Source organism: Pelophylax lessonae (genome assembly GCF_965119305.1).
Source record: "Pelophylax lessonae genome assembly, chromosome: 8".
Taxonomy (NCBI): Eukaryota; Metazoa; Chordata; class Amphibia; order Anura; family Ranidae; genus Pelophylax; species Pelophylax lessonae.
The window spans coordinates 245687552-245715130 of record NC_138775.1 but is presented as its reverse complement, the minus strand read 5'-3'; the positions used below and the strand labels follow the sequence as shown (position 1 = coordinate 245715130).

The 27579-nt window shown below is 39.3% G+C and overlaps 1 protein-coding gene across 4 annotated transcripts in view; it reads right to left on the bottom strand.

Annotated features, from left to right (window-relative positions):
• The window catches only part of AGBL4 (AGBL carboxypeptidase 4), a 2933082-nt gene that overhangs the window by 1211257 nt on the left and 1694246 nt on the right, over positions 1-27579 (bottom strand). For all 4 annotated transcript variants that reach the window (XM_082266214.1, XM_082266215.1, XM_082266217.1 and 1 more), the window contains exon 6: positions 24160-24199. In XM_082266214.1, the coding sequence (XP_082122340.1) occupies positions 24160-24199 (40 nt within the window). The remainder of the gene's footprint in view (positions 1-24159; positions 24200-27579) is intronic.

The following is a 27579-nucleotide window of genomic DNA, read 5'->3' as shown; positions in this document are numbered from 1 at the left end:
TACAAAATAAAGAAAGCTTGCAGTTATTTCTGCAACAGTTTCTATACACAGTACAGATGTGCTACTTTACAGGTAGACTAAGGGAACCCCCAGGCATTATATTGAAAATAATTTTTCATTTTTATTGTTATTTCTCATTTTGATGCTTTCATTTTAAGGTACTAAGGGGCCCAAAGTGTGCCAAGAAAATTTCCCCCACACCATTACACCACCAGCCTGAAGTGTTAATACAAGGCAGGATGGATTAATGCTTTCATGTTATTTACACCAAATTCTGACCCTAGCATCTGATTGTTGCAGCTGAAATCGAGACTCATCAGACCAGGCAACGTTTTTTCAATCTTCTATTGTCCAGTTTTGGTGAGCCTATGTGAATTGTAGCCCCAGTTTCCTGTTCTTAGCTGACAGGAGTGGCACCCAGTGTGGTCTTCAGCTGCTGTAGACCATCTGCTTCCAGGTTCAATGTGTTATGCATTCAGAGATGGTATTCTGCATACCTTGGTTGTAACAAATGGCTATTTTAGTTACTGTTGCCTTTCTATCATCTCACACCAGTCTGCCCATTCTCCTCTGATCTCTGAGTCCAACAAGGCATTTTTGTCCACACAACTGCCACTCAGTGGATATTTTCTCTTTTTCAGACCATTCAGCAGATTTTGAAATTCTCAGACCGGCCTGTTTGGCACCAGCAATCATGCATAGTTCAAAGTCACTTAAATCCCCTTTCCCATTCTAATGCTCAGTGTGAACTTCAGAAAGTTGGCTTTACCACACCTAGATGCCTGAATGCATTGAGTTACTGCCATGTGATTGACTGATTAGCAATTTGTGTTACCAAGCAATTGAACAGGTGTACCCAAAAAAGGGGCCAATAATTCCATATGTCCATGCACATATAGGCGTTTACAGGCATATTAGAAGAGGAGCATTTACAGTCTGAAAAAAAAATCTTCCATTACAAGTACATTTAGGAGACTTACTTTTGGGTAGTAAAAATGTTTGACGGGCCTTGTGTCTAAAAACGCCTAAACACTGGACGTATTTAACACTTAGGCAACCTTTAGTTCCAATGGCCAGAATATTCAGCCATGCCCCTGATAACATGAAACGTATGACAAAACGCATTGGGAGGTACCAAATGCAACGTCACCACGTACAGCAGCCGCTGGCCAGAAGGACTGTGTCATCATGTTTTCGTTAAGCTGCAGCTTTTACAAAAAACAGAAACGCATGTTTTTATCTTCAGAAATGTGAGTGTAATATGGTTTGTTTTTAAATAAACTCTCGTCATTACATACTACACTATGAGTTTCTATGTTATATATGCCCCTATTGAGAGTGAAATCAAGGAGCAAGGGTGTCTGAGGCTGTTCCAATCAGTGTGGATTCATTTAGGGGTTTATTATTTGGCTTTTTATTAATTTGAAAGCCAACAACTTTTGGTAAGAAGCCACTTCTTACCTTCACTTTTATTGGACATTTGAGGAGCCTTTGTGTCTGCCTGTTCCCTCTCTTGGGGTAATTCTGGGAACTTTTTATCCATTTGTTAATTCCTACAAACATATCATAACCTTTATATGGGTTGTTTTGAGGACATTTTTGTTTATCACTATCTGTAATTACCTATTTTTTGTATCAATTTGTATTTATTTTTCACTTGACTATGATAAGCACCGCACTTTTTTTTGCACAATGCCCAGAATAAATCCGTGACTTTAATTTGCTAGGTGATTTCTAGGACAGTGCTTTAAATTTACTATATTGCTTCCAAAAGTATAAATCAATCAAATAAATTAAAGCAAAGCAGCCTGTAAAAGAATACTCTTATTACTTACCTCTCCTCAGTAGGCAGCTAATCCTCACTTTGCTCTTTTCAAGAGCTACAACCTTTGGCACAATATACACATCTGAAACACTTCTAGGTTTCTCGGATGCCTGGTCCTGTGCTATAAACTTTTTGTTTTAAACAGAGAACAGAAAAATTGTATAAGTTTGATTTGCAACACACCTTTTAAGCCCTTTTGAATGGGCCACAATTTCTGAGGGAGAGAGCGTGCAGATTGCTTCTTTGGCAGGAGAAGCGAACAAAGGTACTGTTCTTTATTTAAGATTTTTTTTAAGGAACCAAGTTGCTTTAAAGTGGCAATAAATTATACAGTTTTCTCCAAAAATTCTCCATACACATCTATTTTATATTAATTATTACTCTAATTTTCAGTCTCCTTGTAATATCCCCTGTGACCTCCCAAATCCATCATGTTTGCTTGGAATGAGCAGTTATGCCTCGTACACACGCAACGATTGTTGGCTGTGAATTTTCGGCCAACGTCCGATCGGCCGATTTTCGGCTTGTTAGTATGATGCTTCCGACAACCGACTGCGACTTTTCGGCCGAACAAAATCTGGTGTGCATGCTATAAAATTTTTGTTGGCCATCAACAGAACGGCCGATTTTCCGTCAGTCAGTACAGATTTCGCCAGACAAAAATCAGATGAGCAAGACTGGGCATGCTCAGAGAAGAAAATACACACGGAAAGTAAACCAGCACATGACATCACTTCTGAAGTTGGTTGTTGTTGGCCGAGAAAATTAGTGTGCAGTCTAGAGCACATTTCAACCAACACAACAACACTGGACAAAAGATCGGCCGATAATCGTTGCGTGTGTACGAGGCTTAAGTGTCAGTTGTGCTCATGTGCACTGCTCTATGCACACTTCAGATCCCATAGTCCATCTTAGGAGTGAACAGCAGAGAGTGGCTATGTTCCTAGTACATAGGGTGGGAACATAGAGAAGGAACAGAGCCACCCTCAAACAAAAAGTCAGACTATAGAAGCAAAAACAAAAAGGAATTTGGTGGAGGCTGAGAGTAATAGGAGGTTCTTTTTGAGTTAGGAATACATACTTGAATAGAATTTCCTTTTTTAAAAAAAGAGTTTCACTTTAAATGACAAAGTAGCCTGTGTATAAACGTTATATCTTTTATGCAAATTTAAAGTTTTCCTTTAATTTAGACATTATCAAAACACCCAATTCCCTTTATTGTTGCCTAGTCCCAGTTAAAACAGAATGTAGCTGGCAGCCGGCCCTTATTTGTAGAGCATCTCTCATTGAACACGAGCCCTGACTCAAACCATATTTTTGGCTGGAGTTCTGCTTTAATTACATTAATTGACAAAACTTGGTTTCACAGCTGGTCACTTGCAGGAGGTGTTAATAGCGTTTAATCAGCGCGAGCAATCAACGTAAGATTGCTGTCTCCAAACAGCCAGTACGGATCCGCTAAGTGAAGGTATTCTACTGATCAATAGCCCAGAACAAACAGCTAATTATTCATAATCTGCAAACCATCCCGGAGTAAAATACCATTCTTATGAGCAATAACATTGATCTTTCCACAGATGCTGTGTCCCTGTTCAACCATTAACATACAAAGATTGCCGTCTTTGTATTATGCTAAATCTAACACTGGAAAGCTTGCTGGTTGTGATGTGAGGTGTAGATCAGAGTGAGCTCTATACTGTGTCCTTCTGTATGACCACAGTTATTGCCAAGGGCAACTCTGCATTTTATCTAAAATTCAAACAAAAGTCTGTCCTTTTATTGTTACATAGTTAGTCTGGTTGAAACGCAAGTCCATCCAGTTCAACCAAAAAAAATGAAAAAAAAAAATATATATATATACAATCCTATATATACAATCCTTTACCCACAGTTGATCCAGAGGAAGGCAATCACCTTTCATATGAGATTGCTGTAAGTGGATCGGCAAAAGAAAGCGATCTTGGGTTTTGAGAATCACTTAGCAATAGTGAACTATTTCTGATCTGCAAGAGGATGATATTAAAAATGGAGGATCGAAGCATTTCTTGACAATCTTGCAAGAACATGCTTATGCATCGGTGCCCTTTATTCTTGGGATGATTAAATAAAAACCATATACCGTGCCCTGTCCAAAGTATTAATCTATCTTTTAAGGTGTTATCAACTAATTTCATGTGAAAAAATTATGGCAACACATGTGTAAAACTCATTACATGTTAAATTAATCAATAAACCAAAAGTGCAATGTGCAATATAAAAAGTGCAAATAGTCCATAAAAAGTGCAAGAAAAGTCAATTTAAAGTGCAAATAACAGTGTTGGAGATATAATCCTTGGCAATCTCCTCTCACAGTGTAGAAAATATTGGAATAAACCTCCAAAAGTGTTCCCAAAGCCTCTTCACATGGAACGGGATTCCCTGGCAAAGCAAGATTCTAATAAACAGATCACAGCCCTCGTTTCACGGCTGTCCAGGAGGGGTGAGCTCAGGCAGGGCTGATAACACTGATTGGGATTTTAGCAGCATTGTCAGCTCACAATGTCATTGTGTGACTGTTGCCCACTCGCAATCCTAGTTTTTACTATTGCTGGTAGCTGGGCATTAATATTTTGTATTTTTTTCAGCCAGCAAGTGCTTCTTTTCACATGTTTCAATATATCTCTTTACAGCCTGTAAAAATAAAATATATTTTAAAATTGTTTACAGACCTCAGCAGCTAACTCTGAAATTGACATATATTGTACATGGATATGACTCATCACTCTAATTAATGGGATGGTTTAGTACAGTATTCTTCAATTTGTGGGCTGCAGGCCAGATGTGGCCCTTTGCATGCCATCAACACTGCATTTTTCCCCCTCCTACTGACTACATGCTGCTCTACTGACCACAGGCTACTGACCAAATTCTGCTCTATGTAATTCTTTTATTCCCACTGACCACCAACCTGAGACATTGTTTGTTTACTCCCACTGATGCCGGGACATTTTCTACTCCCACTGGCCAAAGTCCAGCCCCCCTAAAGTCTGAATAACACTAAACTGGATCTTTATTTAAAACGTTTAGAGACCCCTGACTTAGTACAAGTCATGAGTATGGCAAAAAAAGCTTCCAAGCACGTAGGGTCACAAAACTACAAAAGTGAGAACTCTTGGCCATAAAATGGTGAAAATCCCATATAATGACCACAGAAGATGTTCAGACCTGGTAACCTTAGATCAGATATCTCCTCTATAGAGTACCTGAGAGAAATAAGAAACTATCAGTTGGGTTTAAAGATGACCTGAACTGCGAAAGCTTCTCTCCAAACAACCAAGAGATGGACAAAAGGCTAGTCACTCACTAGTATTGCAGTACAGAACAGTTTTCCCAGTTACTGGTTTACCATGCCTTTCCATGCTGTATCTCAGTGTAAAGGCAGTCATCTTGGAAGAAGAGAAAGCTTGGCTTCTCTATGTCAGAGGTGCCCCCCGATGACTGTTGGTGTAATATTCAAAAAGCAACAGTTGAGGTGAAGAAAACACAGATCCACATAATAAATAAAGCAGAATCAGGGACATCTTTGCACTCTATGTCCCCAGGTACAGCTTTCTCTCCAGAAGTGGGTGGCCCAGCAGGGACACTTAGTCTTAGATGATCTTATACTGCAGATATAGAGCTATGAGGCTCAAGGCAGAAGAGTGCCTAGGTACAGGAAATGCACTGCTTCAGGTTATTGCTAAGGGCACCAATACCATTTCTAAATGCTCTCTATAATTTTGCAAATCTTAACTTTGTGTATGAGTTAAGGTCAAATTTAAATCTTCAGCATCTACCAAAAGTTGAATAATTAGTTTTCGGTGGACTGACCCTTTACGCTGATTAAATTTATCTTTCAATTCTGTCATACTCTTGGCTATTTTTAATGCGTGAATGTCACAAGACTGCCTGCTATATTGGATAAACTTTTATTTAAAGTTTAGTTGCCCTAAAATAGGTGGAAATCATGCCAGCTTGTACAGGGCATGCAGGTCAAGAGAAATAATTTGCAATAAAGGTGAACTGGCAGTTGGAAGATAAACAGCCAGTAAGACAGAGCCAAAAAGAACAGTGGTCGTAAGGTAAAAAAGCCTTATCTGATTTTCCCGTACCACAATTAATTCCTGCTGACCTTTCAAATATGTATCTGTTAGACTTAAGAACCTTGAAGAAAAGAGACATTTGTATTGCTGGAGCTAAACTGATTCAGAGGTTTAAAGGAGAAGAACTTTCTCTGTCTGCTTCTCTCTAGACATACTTTGGCTTAGCTTCCAAAGCACCCCAGGGGCTTATGAAACCCAGGGCTCCCTCTATGGAAATACCGGAAGTACCAACACTTTCAAAGTTGTCCTACAGTCATAGCATAAAGACAGGAAATAAGATAAAATATCTCTCAAACATCCTTTTTTTTAGTATCAGTATAATTGGTTAAATGTTTAACCACTTCCGCACTGCTCACTAGAGCTGTACTGCGGCAAAGTGGCTCGATAACGTCTGGCGACGTAGTACTACGTCACCAGACATTCCCCTCTTTCAGCGGCGCGTGCGCGCCGCTGGAGGCTCGCTCCCGCTGTATTCAGTCACAGCGGGAGTCGGGTCAGGGGAGGAGCAGCGGCGATCGCCGCTGCTCTTCCCCGATTGCCGGGTAATCAAGTGTGGAGATCCGCCTGCTTGTGTAAACACACGCGGACGGATCTCCTAAGTGACAGGCAGGGTCAGATTGCAGGGTTCAGCATAGCTGAACCCTCGATCTGTCCTTGTGTCACATAGTCCCCTCCCCCCACACACGTCAGTAAGCACCAGGCATACATTAACCCCTTGATCACCAATAAAAATTAACCCCTTCCCTGCCAGTGTCATTTTTACAGTAACAGTGCATATTTATAGCACTGATTACTGAAGTAATGTCACTGGTACCCCCAAAAGTGTCAAAAATGTCAGTCAGGGGTCCGATCTGTCCGCCGCAATGTCGCAGTCCCGCAAAAAAAATCGCAGATCGCCGCCATTACTCGTTAAAAAAAAAACACCAAAAAATGACATAAATCTTTCCCTTAGTTAGCAAACGCAATAACTTTTGCGCAAACCATCAAAATAAACTTATTGCGATTTTTTTTTACCAAACATAGGTAGCAGAAAACAAATTGGCCAAAAATTTAAAAAAATTTTGAGTTTTACATTTTTTTGGGGGGGGGGAATTTCATATAAAAAAATGTGAAAAATATTGTTATTTTTTCAAAATTGTCGCTCTTTTTTTGTTTATAGCGCAAAAAGTAAAAATCGCACAGGTGATCAAATACAACCAAAAGAAAGCTCTATTTGTGGGAAAAAAAGGACATCAATTTCATTTGGGTATGGCGTCGCACGACCGCGCAATTGCCAGTTAAAGTTGCACAGTGCCGAATCGCAAAAAGTGGCCCAGACGTAAGACAGCAAAATCCTCCGGTGGTAAAGTGGTTAAGCTTCTCTGCTGTTTGTATTCCCAGTGAAGATTGATCCTGGGTGAATACAAGGAAATCTCCCCTATGGGGACAGCAATTAAAAACTGACAGAAGATCTAACCCCTCCTTTCTACACGGAGCAGCCCACTTCTCAAGGGAACAATAATGACTGGATTGGAAAACTCAGATAACTGATTCTTCTTTCTTGTATAATCAGCTAGATTCTCTCCTAAACAGATACAGACCAACAATAGACATACCACTGATACAATCAATTTGGTCTGGATCAAGATGTGATCACCTAATTTGTGTATATGCATGAAATTTAAAGATGAAGGTATAAAGACTTCTCCAGAGCCTCTCCCATTCTCCAGAACTCCCTATCTCAACCTGTACAGTTATATAGTCACAAAAAAGTGCAGCGCTCTCCTTAAATAAAGTACATTTAAATTATAGTGCGTAAATAAATATCTGAAAACAGTGTAAAAATAATCTATGTATAATAAATTAATTAATTGTGAGTCCATCTTTTCTTTTAAATATAAATACAATCCATCAAGAAACGATTCAATGCCCATGAAAAAAAGGGGTGCAGTCCCATACAGCAGAAACTCTTCAGTAATTGCCTCTGATCACCACAGAGCCCTTCACCCCACTTATGGGTGTCTTCTCACCTGCTTGAATGGACCTCACTAATTAAAGGAGGTCCATATGTACTTTGCAGTGTTATAGGTGGCACCGCTCCAACTGGCCATACACTCCAACTCCGTGGCTCACAGCACCTCTCAGCGTGGTGTCAATCATATAGGAGGAGGAAAGAACCATAGTGCAAATCGCTAATAAAAAGCATTTGTTTCCATATAAAAGTCCACTCACATTTCAGCAGTAAAAAACGGGCATTTCGCAAAACAATCTTCTGCATACACAGCTCCACCTAGTCCCAGCGTGATTACGTCACTGCCCACCTCACACGTAGCGCCCAATGGGCTTTCTCAAAGGTTCAGGCTCAGTTTATTTTCTACTCTGTAAAACTTTAGGCGATTTTGAGAACTCATCTGCTCTGGGAAGTCTATTCTGCCTCTACTCCTAACAGCTGAAATTTACTTTCTCAAACAACGTATCCCCACACATTTACTTTTACTGCCATTTGTTTAATTTGCCCTTCCTTTTTAGATGGTAAGCTGTCATGAATAGGGTCCTCCTAAATTTTTTGTCTTGAATTGTATTGTAACTGTACCCCTTCCCTAATTTTATAAACTGTTTGTGAAACTGTTGGTGCTATATAAATACTGTATATCCATGATAATAGTGTAAGAAAATAATAATAGTGTTCACTGAAAATGATTAACCAGCAACTTTCCCATATGGGTGCTGCCTTTGCTAACATTTGTTGGAGTGAGCGATATACACATGAGTTGTGACAGCATAGTACTGGTACTCAGGGCCAAACTTCTGCATACCCAACATAGGCCATGGCATTGGGCACCAGGGCTGCCTCTGGTGCCATAGGGCCACCCACCCTTCACATTGTTAACAACACCTTCTCAGGTGTAATATAAGACTATTGCCATGTGTGCTAGTGAAATCTTTCTGAGCCCTTGTTGATATTTAAGCAATAATGAATTTGTAGAATACTGTACTGTACTGTTTTTTTTTTGACTACTGCACTTTATACTTACAGTTCTACTAGAGTTGAACTGCTAGTGGAGCTTTTCTTCACTTATAGCCAATGGTTCTAGTCATAATAGGAGGTTTATGAAAAAAAAAAAAACAATCCCCACATTTATAAAGCACAGCAATAAGCTTTACAAATTTGCATTGCGTTCCACTGGTTTTGGACTTTGGACTCTAACAAGAATAATGTTGAATGGAAATCTGGGACAAGAGACTGGTTATGTGACCTGTCAAAGTCAAATGTCTGGTTCTTCTCCATTTAAGGTACTTTCTCTGCTGCACCAAGCAAAGGGAACCCAGAAGAATGCCTTAAACTGCATATTGTAGGCCCGAATTTTATGAATGGACAGGTTGAACTTAGTATTAGTACCATGGAGTATATTATAGAGCAGATAGTGATTTCAACTCTCCATTATAAATGAGATGCTAAGTGTTTATTTTTTATTTTTCGGCCTTTCCACCTAAACCTCAGTATTATGATGTCTGATATTGTTAGTGTAATACTATGGTTTTCCAGTCACTGAGGTATAGGAGGGCATCACAAGACACTTGACCCATGGATCAGGATAAATAAATTCACCTCTGGTGGTACTTCTGAAAATTGACTATCACAGGTCCACACTGGCAAGTAAGGTAAATGTCACACAACTCATCACAATTCCCTGAGCTTAGGACAGTGACACTTTGCCAGTGATAAGCCATAGTGGTGCTCCAAGTGGAAATTATCTCTTAAACTTTAAAGTAAAGCAATTTCTGTAGGGAAACTTGGCATGTTGTCTGCAGACAGCTCTTCACTACTCCAACACATGAAGGCAATACGCCTGACTCCTAAGATGCCACTCTTGAATATCCTTTCACTTTGGCACCCAGCTATGTTCTCAAGGCCAGTTTGCCACACACTACTTTTTTCCCGACAGACCCCTCCTCGTGACCTTTTCTATCCTGCACAGCCTTGTTAAAAGTTTACGTCTATGTAAAACTTTTCTAGTTTTACCAGGCAGAAGTGAGGATAAATCACCAAAAGCACCAAAGACAGACATAAAAAAACTTTTTTGGGGTAAGGGAAGGCTAGAATACCCCTCAGTCCTCCAAACCCCAAACTGGAAATTATTTTATGTCTGTCTGTGAACTTATTTCAGGATTTTGGCTAGGCATACACGTTAAGAGGCTTCTAGTCTTTACTCCTTTGCACAAATATGTTTATAACAAATTTGTTAACACATTTTTAACCAAACAAAGTGTTTATTTTTGGAAAACCTATGTCAGGAGCTAGGCACCAAACAAATAGGAGTCTATTTATATATATTTTTTTTTTCATCCAATAGTCACACAACTTTCACCCTGGAATACCACATTTTCCAATGAAATCTAATAAACATATGTAAAAGTTGTGTATGTCTTGGGTGAAAACATTTATAAATAGACCTCATAGAAATAGCCATTTACACCAAAAATGTAACCACATTCTAAAACCACTAAGCAGCATGGGAGGAAGTGATTACATCAAGGACTAGCTGCAGCAAAAAAAAAAAAATCTGATATACAATAACTATTATTGGCTTGTGTGAAGAGTTTTTTTTCCCTCCAGTTCTTTTTAATCTCTGTTGCCACTTTTTCCAAATATTTAGAAGCAGCTCTTGGTTGTCTAATGAGCACATCAATTACGACAGTCATGAGAAGGATAGTCCTCTTAAAGGTTATTTCAAGGGTGACGGTTATCATACTGCCTTTATCCTGCAGATCTGTCTTTCTGAAAGCGCTTGACCTTTTAATAGCATCCGAGAAAACAAGAATAAGGAATAAGAGTTAATTTGGAACTCCATAATGCAACAGAAAAGATGAAAGAGCATTCAAATCGATAGCGGAACAATAACAGGTTGATGAATGTTTGCGCCCAATTTACTCGTTTGGCTAACCGGATTTTGAATAGTTTTCAAAGCCCATATTCTCTGTGTGGTGTGAAGTATGTGTTATTGTGTCCAAACAAAGCCAGACGATAATCATTACGGAGTGCTGAAAAGGTCATCTCGTTAGAAATGTCAGCTTTCAATGGCAAGCGCTGGACTTTCATGCCCAAGTATCCAATTAATGGGGCATGCCGAGGCGCATGGAAACATCGAGGTGACCTGGAGAAAGAATTCTGCAAGTGCAAGATTGTCCGAAGGAATAACAGTTGAAAAAATAAAAATAAAAAACTTCTAAAAACTTCAAGGTGAGATTTTCTTTAGGATAATTACACAATCACTAATTTGGTTTGTGGGTGAATTTTCTGCTTTACAGAGAATGCAGCTAGACTTGATGGGATCCAAGCCTTGACTAACCTTCCCAGCCTTTATCAACAGACATGTGTGTATGAGAGTAGGCTTATGTCATGTTCTATAAGCATTAGGTAAAATTCAAAATCACCTAAAGTTGATAGCTTAATATAGCTGTAAGGAGTTCCATTGAAAATGTTTCCTCACCAAAATGCCCATCTCCGCCATGTCTGCAGTAGCTAATAAAACCATCATATTTTACACCCTTGCTGGAATCTCAAAGTGGTGATTCATGGTGTGGACATCTTTTTTCACAACACTCCTTGGTGCACTCCTATGAAATTTTGTTACTATGTGCTTGACTTTCATGACCTCAGAAATACGCCCTGATAGCCCACCATACCCCTATGCAATGATAGGGCCCTTACTTGCCAGTGAAATTAATAATTTGGATTTGGGGGTGCTGGGTCACCTAGTGTGGTTGGATGTCCCAATGGGGTATGAATGGTATAATAAGCTTTCCAGAGGTAACTCTCTTGTACTCAAAGGTCATCACTTATACAGTATTCATGAAAGCTGGCACCAAGCAGGTATTGAAGTTAAGATTTAGTTCATTATCTACAGTATAAAATATTGCACCAAGGGAAAAAGAATCCCCCGATAGAGTACAACATTGGGTGTACAGTGTTAGCCAGCACTACAGAGGAAAATCAATTTGGGAGTAACTTTTTTTGGTGATTGCAAAATGAGCAAACACTGTGAACAGGCAGTGGGAAAAGCAAATAGAATTCTAGGATGCATCACTAGAGGGGTCACCAGCAGGAGGAAGGAGTTTCTGATTCCCCTATATAATTATTTAGTGAGACCTCATTTAGAATACTGTGTCCAGTTCTGGAGACCTCACTTACACAAAGATATTCATAAGTCCAGAGATGGGTAACAAAAATGGTGAAAGGTTTGGGGTATAAAACATATCAAGGTGGACTTCAGGAACTGAGGAAATATGTACAGTCTGGAGTAAAGAAGGGGTAGGGGAGACATGATTGAAACCTTTAAATACATCAAGGGGGTAAATAAGGTTCAGGAAGGTGTTTTTTTCATTATGAAACCAAAATCAAGAACACGGGGTCATGCCCTTAAACTAACTGGAGGAAAGTTCAAAACTCATCTTAGAAAGTATTATTTTAATGAAAGGGTAGTTGATGCTTGGAATAAACTACCAGCAGAGGTAGTGAGACAGTCAACAGTAAGGCTCCTTTCACACGGCCGCTCCGCTGCTTAAGTCCGCTGCGGGACTTTTTTTTTTTTTTTTCACGGAGCGGATGACATTTGTGTCATCCGCTCCGTGTGCCCGCATATCATCCCATCCGTTTGCGGATGATATGCGGACATAATGTAAGTATATGGCACTGCGGATGTCAGCGGATGACACCGCTGACATCCGATTTTCCTTCCTTTCCGTTTTTTACACGGATGAAAAAATGGGGTTCTGTTCCATTCGTAAAAACGGAACAGAACTGAAAGGAGGAAAATCGGATGTCAGCGGATGGTATTCCGCTGATATCCGCAGTGCCATTCACTTACATTGATGTCCGCAAATCATCCGCAAAAAAATAGGATGATTTGCGGACACACGGCGCGGCCGTGTGAAAGGACCCTAAATGGCTTCAAACATGTGTAATATTTAGGGGTAATTTAGCTTAATGTAAAGCCATGCCAGTTGTGCCATTCAAGGGCTTGTTGACCCCCTTTTATTAAAGAAAAAGAAAAAAAAACATAGTCCATCCAGGATTCCCACGCAGGGATTTCATTTTTACACTGCAAAAAAGAAATAATAAACAAATACTACCAAGCCACCTGGCTCTCTGGTCAGGACTGCGGCTCAGGATTTGACCTCGATTCTCTTGACCCTGTAACAGTGCCCCTGTTTGGTACCCACTCTGTACCCCTGCTGACATTCTCTTTTACAGCTTCCTTGCTGCGGCAGCCCACAGGTTTCTATTCCGACCGATCGGCCGATTGTAGGCTTGTTAGTATGATGCTTCCGACAGCCGACAGCGCACTTTCGGCCGAAAATAATCTGATGTGCATGCTTTAAAATTTTTGTAGGCCAACACCAGAACGGCCGATTGTTCGCCAGTCAGTACAGAATTCGGCCGACAGACAGCAGATTTGCAAGACTGGGCATGCTCAGAAAAGACAAAACACACGGAAAGTTAACCATCACATGACATCACTTCTGCAGTCGGCTGCTGTTGGCCGACAAAATTCATGTGCAGTCTTTTGCAGTTTTCAACCGACAAGACAGCCCTGGACAAAAGACGGCCGATCGTTTGGCCAACGATCGGTACGTGTGTACGGGGCTTTAGACTGCACCGTGCAGACATGCACACTACTCCCTTGCATACCAGCACTCCTCGAGAGGGTGGAGTCCAGAACCCTGGTCCTGTCTCTACTAAAAGGCCCAGACTCACCTGCACAATCAGTGTGCTGGCTGTTCGCAAGATCTGGTCCCAGGATTGATTGGAGATTTCATCCCACCCGGATTGCTATGAAATCTCCAAGCTCCAGGTTCCACAGCAGACTTTAGAAAACACTGAGGAATTGAAAAGCCAGTTTCCTGTTCATGACACAAGCTCTCTGGAGCCCCTCAACCCATATGGCTAAGAACTCTGTGTCACAACCTTCTTCTAGAATCTGGCAGGGCAACGCTCTGCCGCACATGCTTGGGATAAACAAAGATCTATAGTCAGACAAAAATGTTAACAAAAAAAGAACAAAAAAAAAAAGAAATGGACAGACTCGATGGACTACTCGTTCTTTTTCTGCCGTCACTTTTCTATGTTTCGATGTGTAAGTTGTAAGGCACTGGGTTTCAGGGGTTTGGAAGGGCCCCCTTTATCAGGATTACATTACTACATACAAAAAAAAATACAAAACTAAAATTGCAACAATGGTATGTTATTTACCTACCTACTGTCTCGTTGGATAGGTGTCGGCGGGTAGGAATAGATAGACTCTGATGTCAGGGAAGTCAAGCCCTAGGTAACAAAGTCCAAGCAGGGTTTTATGAGCGCCATTTGGCTTATTTCTTTAGCTAATAAAGCTGATAGCCACAACTTATTGCGCCTGCACTTAGGAGGGAAATTTACATCTGAAATTGCTAACAGAATTTGCTTTAAATTCCAATCATCCCATGCACAACAACTGACGTTATAAAAATATGCTCACAGGCAAATGATTCCTGAATAGCATTTGCATGTCACTGATTTCACTTGTTGCCCTTTAATGTAGGCTGAATTGAATAATAAAGCAGGAAAAAACCTTTACTGATTCTTGCAACTGCTATGAACTCTGATAAATTCTCGAGAAAAACCTCAGACATCATTATCATATTGAAAATTATGAATATACCCAGGGAGGATTATGCATGTCCACGTTCTAAATTTTCCACATTTTATGGCAGTAACAGGACATTTAAAGAAAAATATATATTTTTTGTGCCTACAAACATCTGATCATGGGGACGTTTGTCACTAATAGCTGAATGTCATCATTAGTTTTATTGCTTGGAAAGCGTTCGGCATACATTAACTTGATTACTTAATACTGAATGTGGCTAAAAGGAACAAAATGCCTCTCTATTGCCAAGGGGTGGAACATCTGTCAAAAGTAACGTAGACTGCTAATGCACAGTTGATTCTGGGCAACGTTGTGCTTTGCCTTTAAAGGGGAATTACCACCAGTTACAACGTATGTTATTATTAATAAAACAAAAATGCTAATTTCTTTCATGGTATGCACATCTTATAAACTATATACTATATATATCCAGCTTCCAGATCAGAGGCCCTCAAACTCTTCAGCTCACTGACCCCTTGCTAAAGTTTCAGATTGTTTATCAGCCCTTAAATATTTCCTAAATTAGAATTATGTTTTAAATAAAACTTTAACCATTTGACCTCCAAAAAGGTTTTATTCCCTTCACGGCCAGATCATTTTTTACAATTCAGCACCATGCTACTTGGCAATTGCTCGGTCATGCAACACTGTATGCAAATAAAATGTATATAATTTTTTTCACAGAAATAAAGCTTTCTTTTGGTGCCCGATATTCCATTAAAAAAACATATCCAATAAAATCAGATGTCTTAATAAATTTAGACCAAAATTTATTCTGCTACATGTCTTTGGTAAAAAAAAAAAGTCCCAATAAGTGTATATAAATTTGTTTGTGTGAAAGTTATAGAGTCTACAAAAGATGAGATATATATATATATATATCTATATATATATACTGAAATTTACGCACCTATAGATGCATAAAGAGTTATGTGCGTTTGTAAAGGGACACAGCTGATCAGCAGGTTTCAGCCAAAATCATTGGCCATTGGCCTAAATCTGCTGCCAAACTCATGCTTTGTCCAATCACAGCACAGGGTGGCATCCCAAACCAGGAAGCAAGCTGGCAATGTACATGTACGTTGCCAAGCCTGCACCTTACCCCCCCCCCCCCACAGTATATTTACTGTGAGCAGTTGTCAGGAGGCTAAATAGGTTTACTATGATTTAGGGATGGGCCGAACACCCCCGTGTTCGGTTCGCACCAGAACATCTCGAACAGGAAAAAAGTTCTAAATGCAAACTCTATTAAAGTCTATGGAACACGACTCTGTTATCACAGACCGTCTGTGATAACACCCAAGTGGGAGGGCGAAACGCGCCAACGTATTTCCGGTGCGTGAGCCACTGAGGTCACTTCCTGGAGACCGTGGACTGTGGAACGCAGCTCGCAGTGTTACCGGAACTTACCATTGTGAGACGGCAATATTGATCTCATATATGCAGCTTATTGCTATAATCTTTGTAAGTAGATTTCTTCTTGGATAATAAATGTTTAAACCTACTGGCTTTACCATGCGAGTCATTTATTTCCTTTGAGCAATAACTGCCAGCAGCTTGGAGGAATTTGATCTATAATGAAGGGGTTATCAGTCCTGCAGTCCCAAAGTAAATTTACATCTGTTTCAAGTCTTTTTTTACCTTGGTTGGAGAGTTTATCATTTCTGGAGAGTGAGGTTCTTGAAGGGGTTCAGAGACACCTTGGAACACCACAGCACTTCAGAACTTTTTTGTTTGCAGTATCATCAGCACCTTTTTGCACTTTATGGGACTGTTTTTTGCCCATTGTATTGTTTTTTTTTAATATCATTAATATTTGTGAATATCACATTTATTAACACTTTGGCGACTTTATTTATCAATTATCTTATCACATATTTATTTATGTGATATCTTTAATATTTATTATAGGCTTACCAATAGGTACAAGTAAAAGATTTAAGTTTACAACCACTTTAGGGAGTGGTAACCTGCAATATATTTCATTATTGTTTTTGGGATTTGGATATATTTTAGTTTCATAAATAAAGGAGTCTGGAGCGTCATCTGCTGGCTAATAAAAATAATTGTGAAATATTCCCATGAAATATTTTCTGAAAATTTTTTTTAACATTATTTTTTGCCTAAACCTAATAGTACCCCTACTCATTTGGCAAAAAAATGTCAATAAAAACATTTCATTAGAAAAAAAATTGTCCTCTGCTGTGGATTCATCGTCAACCACATTGTCTAGCAATATAAGTCCATGTCAATCACGATGAACGAAAGCTGCTGACTCGCAGTAAAAAAAGCTTGCCATCTGATGACGCTTGACCTCACCCAACACTTGCCACCGCCAAATGACAGCTATGCCCCCACCTAAATAAACAAAGGGGGTGAGGAGCATCCGGTGACATCCTTAACCATTTATGGACAAGGGTCTGTCCATATCAGAATTGAAGGGTCTAGTATGGATTGTGGGGGGGGGGCGCCCTCGCTGATAGGCTCATTTGTTTACATTCTGTTGTCACCTGGAATCCCCCAGATGACAACAGAGATGAGTCACTGGTCGTTAGTTCACCAGCAGGTGCTGGATTCTTAGCAACCAATGACTCATCCCTGCTGGCTGAAAGCAGGGGTGAGACAAAACTTAGTAGTATCAAAAACACAACCATGTCACACTACAGAATTGCAGCAGTCGGGATTGTTCCTATGTCATGATTGCAATGTTTTGCTTTGTGCAGTGACAAAAATGATCCCCTCTCTCCCATTCGGTGGGCAGAATGTGGACATGTTGCAGAATGGGGAAGTAAATGGAGGTGCCCCTGCACTAATTGGTGTGGCATTTACAGGGTTAAAACAGGCAGTAAGGAGGCGCCATATTGCCTACCTTACCATCAGTAAAACTCCTCCTCTGAAAAGCAATCTGGTGCTGCAATTTAGCTGTATGTCCATATGTAGCCTTATGCACTGACAAACTTGTCTAAAATATTAAAATTAGTTAACTCTTCCTGGGACAGAGCCCCCCCCCCCCCCCACAGGCATATTCATGCAATTTGGCATAAGTGTATCATTGTGATGATATAGAAACACTAGATAAGTCTTTTTAATGAGCAGTATATTCAAAGGCCAGATTGGTACTGTAAATCCAGTACTCTCTAAAGTGGAAGTAAACCCATCGATTTAACAGTTTAAAAAAACAGTTAAATTTCCGGCACATTGCGGGAATGTAACTATCACATTGGTTGTGCTCTCAACCAAAGTGTTAAACCATCCAATGGCTGGCGTCATAACTGATCCCATGTGCAGCATCATGGCATTTGAAGATCGAACAAATGGCAAGATGGCAGCTTCCTTGGCTGAAAACGATAGGAGGGTTTACTTCCACTTTAAAGCAAAACAAGAAGGAGGCCTTACAGGGCCAGATTTCAAAAGATACTACCAGGCAATATTATTATCCTGCACAATTGACTGCACCCAAAATATGCAGCATAGAAGCTGGGCTAGGAAAATTTCAGAGTAAGACCCCCACTAGAAAAATTGGCTTGGATACCACATGGTTTTTGTAGTCTCCATAAAGATGCTGATTCGCTGATGGGAAATGTATTTAAGGTGTGGTACATAATACACAAATAAATTCACTGGGAGCATAACTCGCCATTATTATCCCTCACAGACACTAATTATTTTGTTCCAGGAAAGGAAGAAGAGATTGCATTCTTCCACTGAGCGGAAGGCGATACATTGAGACTAAGAGATGTAATGAATGGAACAAGGGTTTGCACATTGCAAAAACTATGTAAACAGTGGGGTGATATGTGGTTAGATGAGTGGAGATATGGGCAGCTTTGCTATTTTATATCCTTGTTACCCAAACCACTGTGGGCAGTGAGTAACTTGCTTCCACTAGAGGTACTGATTTACTTGCTCCAACCCATGGTATCTGTCAAATCTATGGTATACCTATAAACAAAAGCAGACCTAACATGCCACTATATTTAGGTAAACTGGAGGAAAGACAGAGAATAAAAATACTGAATTTGACACATACCTAATCAGTGGATCTTACAGCTATTGAAATAAATTGAAATTGCTGGCTAGGTGGTATATTACTCCAATAAGAGAGCATAAGATCCAACCAGAAATATCATTCTCTGTTGGAGAGGGTGCAGGTCCCAACTAACATTTGCATATATATGGTGGCGTTGTCCTAAAACACTGATTTTTTTGGGAAAAATATAGTCGATAATATCCAGGCCTATTTTGAAACGTTTTGTGTACATGTAAAAATTTGTATTTTTTGCTAGAAAGTTACTTAGAGCCCTCAAACATTATATCGTTTTTAACACAGGCCCTAGAGAATAAAATGGTGGTCGTTGCAATTTTTTATGTCACACGGTATTTCTGCAGCTGTTTTTCAAATGCAATTTTTTGGGAAAAAATACACTTTAATGAATTGTATTGCAAGAAAAAACAATACATAACCCAATTTTCTGGCAAAACATAAAATATGTTGTTACGTCAAGTAAATAAATATCTAACATGTCCCACTTTAAAAAATTGCTATTTTTACACTGCCCCATTCATTTCTTTTTTCTTTTTTTTTTTTTTTTTTTTAGCACTTTTATTTCTATCACAAAAATTGTGATGGAGATCTCCTCTACCCTTGAAAGCATGAGATAAAAAAACAAAACATTGATCTCATGCTTTCCAATAAAAATGGCAATGTTTACGTGCCCCAAGTGACAAAAATGCTCGTTACTTCCGGTCTCCTAGATCGGAGATGATCCAGTCTCCGGTCACCTCTATTGTAAGCTGGTGCAACTGCCGGATTAGATGTCAGGCTCCCCACCAGGACAGGAGAGCCCCCAGAGGGCAGAGGGAGGGGGCTCCCCTCCTCTACTTGTAAAAGCAATCTAGCGGCTAATTAATTGCTAATATTGCTTTTACTTTGTAGAGCATTGCCGTCTCTAAAAAAAAATACTGGATTTATGGCTGACAGCTGCAGCTATAACCTCAGTATAGCCACTTGCACTCAATCACATACCTGTACTTGATTTAGCATCAAGTGGATGTTTATAAAATAACAGGAATGTGCATATCTATGAAGCCAGGCCTATTGCATAGCACAGACACCTCAGTAGCACAATATAGAAGATCAGTAATATTTTCCAATAAAAAATGGCAATGCTTACATGCCCAAGTGTCAAAAATGCTTGTCGCTTCCGATCTCCTAGATCAGAGATGATCCGATCTCCAGACACCTCTATTGTAAGCTGGCGCAACCACCAGATTAGATGCCAGGCTCCCCGCCAGGACAGGAGGGCCCACTTCCTCCGCCTGTAAAAGCATTCTAGCGGCTAATTAGTCACTAATATTGCTTTTACTTTGTAGAGCATTGCTGGCTCTAAAAAACAATACTGGATTTATGGCTGACAGCTGCAGCTATAACCCCGGTATAACCACTTGCAGACAATCACATAGCTGTAAGGGATTTAGCACCAAGGAGATCAGTAGAAATACCTTATTTATTAAATGCAGCTAAATGACTTATTCCAAAATATTGGTGTTCACAGGATATTCCCACTAAGAAAAAATGGATCATAAAAGTAGATTTATGATTAATGGAAGAATTAATGCACTTGCACAAAGATAAAAAAAACAGGTCAGAGACTTATGTGGATTTAAAAATGAGAATTTGGAGAATATGTGTGGCATATGAAAAGGGGGTAGACATGTTTGTGATGGGGATGAGGATATTTTGTGTGGGCTCAGTGGTTGTGAAAGAATTACATGAAGGGGGTTACCAGATCGTGACTTTTGTTGACCGAACACCACTGAGAGACTAGAAAGAGAGAGACCTATTGTATTGTAAATATTGAACCTAATGTGGTAATTAGGGATGATCGAACTTTTGAAAAGTTCGGTTCGGCCAGAACATCCGAACTACCCGAAAGTTCGGCCCGGATTTCAGAACCCCATTGAAATCAATGGACCCGAACTTCGGTAATCAAAAAACACAATTTTAAAGCCTAAAAAGTGCCTAGGGTTCTGGGTCATGCCCCAGGGACTATTAATCACACAAAAAAAAGTTCTTAAAAATTGTCATTTTTGATAAAAAAGCCAATTATTGAAAAAAAAAAAAAAAAAGAGATTTTTTGATTTTGACTTTGGATTTAGTATCTGGGGGGTCTAAAAGGTGTACATGTGAAGGTTCAGCTCTGTAGCATGTCCAGAACCAGAAAAAAAGAGATCGTTTGTATTTTGTCACTTAGAAGTTAGAACACAGGCAGTTGGCTTCTCGCTTTTCACACATTGCCGGTTTAATAGCAGGTGTTTTTCGGGCATTTTTTTGGGTTCTTTTGAGGCAGGAAAAACATCTGAACTTGTGTATACGGGTATATATACCACTATACACAAGTTCAGACGTTTTGCCTGCCTCCAAAGAACCCCAAAAAATGCCCAAAAAACGCCTGCTACTAAACCGGCAAGGTGTGAATGAAGCGAAGCCATATTCCAGATCTATAATTGCACTAATACAAATGATCTTTTTTTTTATGGTTTTGGACATGCTACAGAGCTGAAACTTCACAGGTACACTTTTAGACCCCCCAGACACAAAATCACACAAAAAAAGTTCTTAAAAATTTTCATTTTTGATATATTTTTGATAGAGAAGCAATTATTGAAAAAAAAAATAAAAAAAAACAAATTAAAAAAAAAAAAAAAATCTTTGGATTTAGTATCTGGGGGGTCTAAAAAGTGTACCTGTGAAGTTTCAGCTCTGTAGCATGTCCAGAACCATAAAAAAAAAGATTGTTTATATTTTGTCCAGAACACAGGTAGTTGGCTTCGCTCCTTTCACACCTTGCCGGTTTAGTAGCAAGCATTTTTTTGGGCATTTTTTGGGTTCTTTGGAGTCAGGAAAAACATCTGAACTTGTGTATAGCGTCAAAAAAAACGCCCAGGTGTGTTGTTGCAGGCATTTTTTGGGGGTTTTTGGAGGCAGGCAAAACATCTGAACTTGTGTACACACACATACTTATATGTATTTTACACTTAGACATATATATAGGTGTTATAGGAGCATAACCATATTAGTGTAAATCTTATATGTATGGGTTTTTTTTTTTGACGCTAGCTTTTTTTTTTGGGCATTTTTTTGGGTTCTTTGGAGGCAGGCAAAACATATGAACTTGTGTATAGTGGTATATATACCACTATACACAAGTTCAGATGTTTTTCCTGACTCCAAAGAACCCAAAAAAATGCCCAAAAAAACGCTAGCGTCAAAAAAAAAAAACCGCCCAGGTGTGTTGTTGCAGGCATTTTTTGGGGGTTTTTGGAGGCAGGCTAAACATCTGAACTTGTGTATACGGGTATATATACACACATAGACATATATAGGTGTGATAGGAGCAGAAATATATTGGTGTTAATTATTTCATTAGCGCAAGTAGTTTTTTTTCTGCTCCTTTCACATCTATATATGTCTAGGTGTATATATACAGACATGGGTGTGTATATATACCCCCTATACACATGTTCAGATGTCATGTCTGACTCCAAACATGTCCTCAAAAAAGCACTAGCAACGCCTGCAGCCAAAAATGCTGGCGGCGGCGAAGCCATATCCCTGCAGAGAAAGTGACTTCAGAGAAACTAGCTTTTCTCTATAGCGGTCACCCTGCTATGGAAGGGTTTGGTCACCCTGCCATAGCAGTCACTGTCAGTTCACCCTACACTACATTACGGTCACCCTGACACTTCACACTTTCCCTACAGAAACTGAATAAATTAAAGCTAACTAAAGTGTAAAAGAGCACTCTAACTACACTAGATATCCCTTTCCTCACACTAATAAATGCTAAATGACACTTTTAAAGTAAAATTAACAGAACTGCTTCCATTCTCTTCCATGTCCTGTATAACAATGCTAGGAATATGGCGGGGGCTATCTTATATACTGGGGGGGCGTATTCACTAATGATTGGCCTGTGGACCCCCTAGTCACTCCAATCACATTCCTAGCATTCTCTTGCCCCCTCAATTGGCTTTTGCTAATGGTTCTGGTCCAATCACGGGCTTTTAAAGCCCATTTCCTGAACCATTGCATTTTGGTCGGTTCTGGTTGCCGAATTCCAAACTTTTTGGGCAAAAAGTTCTAAATTCGGCCGAACCTCGAACACCCAATGTTCGGGCCGAACCGATGGTCGACCCGAACCGTTCGATCATCCCTAGTGGTAATCTCATATCAGTGGTATGGGGTGCAAAGTTAAAACTCCCAGGAAGAGTGTCCCAGTGGCATGAGGGAAGAGGAGTAGAGAAGTATTCAAATGTATGTGATAGGTTGGGCTGAGATAAGGGAGGGGAGTATGGTAATAATTCCGTATGTTGGTAAGTTGAAAATAATTATGATAGAATTATTTTTTTTTTAAATGATCCCCTCTGTCGCGTTCAGAGAATGGAAGACAGGGAGTATGGAGATGCCATGCAGAATGAGGAAGCGAATGGGGATGCCCCTGCATGCGTTGGTGTTGCTTTTTTGGGGTTAAAACAGGTAGTGTCAATATTGTCTTCTTACCACCTGTAAAACAATTTAGCTGCATGTAGTCTTAAGCACTGACACACAGATATACCCATTTTGCTATATATCCTCCATAGATATTGGCAGGGCTACCACTATGTGTTATGGTGCCCAATATCAAATCCATTGAGTTACGTCTTGTCTCTCAAGCAATTTCTCAGAGGATAATATTACTCACTTTCATAATGACCATATACAGGTTCCCAAACTATACTCATTTATTTTAGATCATACTTACCATCATAAATCACCATATCGCATAAAAGCTCTGGCCCCACTGTGCTTCTGGGCCACATAGCAGTTGTACATTCTGTGGTCATGCTAAATGATCATTTCTAATTTTTGTATCAAATTATAAACTTAGACTGAACTACAACAAAGAACAGAATTCACCAAGCAACTATTCAGCTGAACAAACAAACATCTTTAGAAGTCAACAGAAGTGTTATAGTGGTCTTCTGAAATGTTTACAATTTGGTAAGATCCGGTGCATTGACAAAATGATGAATCGTTGGTTTGATCACTTGGAACTCTAAAGGATTTGGGGACAGTGGAAGACATTGCTGCAAGCCAGGAGATCCTGCTTATGGCTGGACAGAAATGATGCTGACAAATTACAATTTTGGTAACCCTCCATCCATTATCATTTAATAGCACTACATTAAAGGAATTTGCTTGTAGTATTTATTATATACATTATTATGCTGGCATATTCGCTTATATATAAGAGTCCACAGAACATTACATATGGCTATAGTTATTAATGGAAACGTTTTACAGAACCTTTTTTCCTGAATTGCATAGTAGTCAAAATGCACAATTGTAAGATTTTTACTATTTTGCAAGTTATATTTTCATTTTTCATTTTACTTTTAGTAAAGTACAGAAAATACCGAATTTTCAGCCAGCCTTATTGATCAGTGGCAATCCAAGGAATTGTTCATTGGTCGCAGGCGAGGAGTATATTGTTTAGGTACTCACCGGGGTTGGTAATAGTCAGAAGATCAAGTCTTCGCTGTTGCTGTAAAAGAAGTAGAAGAAACAAATGGGTTAAAAAGTTCCTTTATAAAGAAACCATTAATGTTTGGGTTTGATTTTTAAGACTTATGTGGAATAATTCACTCCTCTGAATCACTGAGGTTGATTTACTATAACTGAAGAGTGCTTTGCTAAAACTGGAGAGTGCTTTTTTTAAAGCTTCATTGAACAAGCTGAAGTTAGAATCTGTTTGCTATGTACAGCTGCACTAGATTGTGTTATCTCCAGTAAATTAACCCCACTGGGGGAGATTTACTAAAATGAGTGCATACAGAATCTGGTGCAAATGTGCAAAGTAACCACCAATCAGCTTCTAACTTCAGCTGCACCAGATTTTGCAGCTTTGGTTTTTAGTAAATCTCCCCCACTGTGTATCTCAGCTTGAGCTACTGAGCATTGTAAACAGCAAGCCTTTTAAAACAAAGGAGCAACGGAAAAGGGGAAAACATTTTGAAAAGGAGTCCAAACCTTAATTTGGTGGCTGAAAAGGAGAATACGAAAAAAAAAATTATAATATAATTGAGTATTTCCTATTTACCTGGCTAAAAAATATATTTTTTAATATAATTTTTTATTTTTTGCCCTGTCCATAATAAAAAAAATATATGCAAAACCATTACATATTGTCTTTACCAGAAACAAGTCTATGTATATTTATATATCTGAGGCTGGCCATATACAGTTTGATAAAAGCAAACAATGTCACAGATGCAAGTATTCCATGCTGCCTGTTAGGGCCCCTTTAAGCCCTTTCAGTGTGGTGCATTGCAATAATGCATGCTAATGCACATTATGTCAATGCACGTTACATATTTATTTTTAATAGCAACCCCTGACATAATGCAGTTATTAAGTGACATAATGTGCGCTATGACATAATATGCGCTATGACACACCAGAGTGGACAGATCTGAAAGGCCCCTAATTCTCTTTTACATATCTTTCTAGGTTTTAGCCATCGCAGGCCATAAATTGCTAGAGAGAAACAACTGGTTGAGGACCATTGGCTTCCCACAAACTGTGCACGTCTTTGAGGGTTCATTTTCAAATATGACTATTATACTTTCAAAAAAAATATACACCCAGATGCTCATGACTGAGGGGAAATTCTGAAATTCTATCTGAGGGGAAATGGGCACTAATTAAAAGAAAGCTGACTTGAGACTGATTTCATAGTTCCATTAAGGAGACCTACTGAAATGAATGAGACCATAATCATCAACACAATGATCAATGACTGTCACTGTTTAATTCAAAGTTCAGACGCATGTCAAGGCTGCCAGTTTGTCCTTTTAATTACTGACAAATATGAAATACTCCGACCCTGTAGCTCAATAACCCAGTTGAGTCACTGACCAAACCTGTATAATGTGTCAGTAATTATAATGTACCTGTAGCTACTATGTCAACTTCTTTTTTTGCTGTAGTTAGCACAGACTGATTGTACAGTTTTTTCATTTGTTTTTTTTCCTAAGCTTAAGTTGGCTTGTGATTCTCACTATTGTCTGTAGAGTTCACTGCTATCACTGGTCATAGTATTAGATTTCACAAACAAAACTAACTTATCAAAATGTATATTTTCTTCAGCCAATCCAGTGGGAGGTTTAGGACACTGGTGAATGCTGGGAAGGATACAAATATTGGGGACAGGCCATGTGCTTGCTCTTTTCCCCTGGGCTGAGGACTAGGGAGGTGCTACTGGATGGAGCTCTGCTGTTAGGCCCAAAAACCTGTTTTTGAGGCCCAACGTGTGCTGAAGTGGTCCTGAAGCTGTCCTACCTGGTCTGGAAGAAGCTGTGCCAAGGAGGAGACCCAGGAGAGGTCCATTATTGGAGAGAGCCAGGAGGAAGGCTGGTCTCCCAGAAGGGCCTGGTGGTTCACTTGGAGGACGCAGGGTAAGCTTAAAGGTTCTGACACTGTGAAGCTGGACATTGATCTGGATCTGGACATTAAGCTAGATCTGGGGAGTCTAAACGTGATCCGCTAGGGTATCGAGATCGCTAACCCTCACCTCCTTAACCGTTTCACAATAAAATTTTAACAAGACAAAAGTGACTGGTGGCCAATATTCTTTCTCTTTTCCCCAATTTTATTCATGTGGTGAAATGCTAGCCCACCCCTGCTTGTGAAGGTGCTACCCTGCTTTTGAGGTGTCCGAGGGATGCTACACTCAGAAGGTCTAGAACTAAACTAAACAGGGGTGCAGACACCTGGAAGTGCCTGCTCTATAATATGTGGGCCAATTTATCATACTGCAATAAGACCCAGGCTTTATTTAGAGCCCAATCCAAGCTATTTTTCTTTTTTTCCTAAAAGCTGATTAAAAAGTATATGGCGCTTAGGCTGCAGTACACACCTCCTCATCAGCGCTGTTCCCTGCAGTACCTTTACAAGATGTCTGCCACTTCACGGTTGAATGAACCAAATCACCATCTAGTAGGCTAGAGAACTTTCTCTGGGGACAGCTCTGTATTTTTCATTATTTTAATAACCACTCGGCAATGGATGCTTTAAAAAGATCTACAAAACTGTAGCTCTCCATGTAAGAATAACTTTACCAGAACTATCCATTTTGTATAGATATCTTTTTTATCTCATTATCTGTTCCAGCAATGAACTGAAACCAATTTATTTCTTACAAGAAAACTCCTTGTGGGTCCACATTCAAAGTCAGTCCTGGCCAAACCAAGACAATTGGAAGGTATGCATACAAATAAACCAGATTCCCAAGCTAATATTTTATTAACCTTTAAAGCTTATATAAAGGTTCCCATCAAACAAAATGGATTCTCCCATGTATCTACGTTTGAGCAATTTTCCAGATAAATATTATCTGATTGGAAAAATGCACATCAAAAGAAACAAGGCAGGGGAAAATACACATTATTTATTAAGACAGTCCAATTTACAATGAAAAATATAACCCATTTATGCCAGAAGCAGGTGCATTAATTCCTACCGTTAAGCACATAAATATGCACATTTTCTTCATACAAGACCTTGATGAATCAGTAATGCTTGCATTTGAATGAAGATCCTACAGTGTGGCAATGAAACAAATGTTTATTTTCACCTCATAATAAACCTGAAAGTTGTATTATGCATATGCATATACTATCTTCTTGAAATATGTGTTATTTATATATATATATATATATATATATATATATATAAACAGCGGTCACCTATTCAATGGTTGAATCCTAAACTGATATTACAATTTTTGTCAGATGCTCCCAGCAGTTTATTTTATCTTTTGAGCATTTTGTTGTCATGCAGCATGATGTATTACCTATAACACCCTTAAAGCGGATCTCCACCCTCGCCCCCTGTTTTTTATTTTTCATTTTAACCCTGCTTACT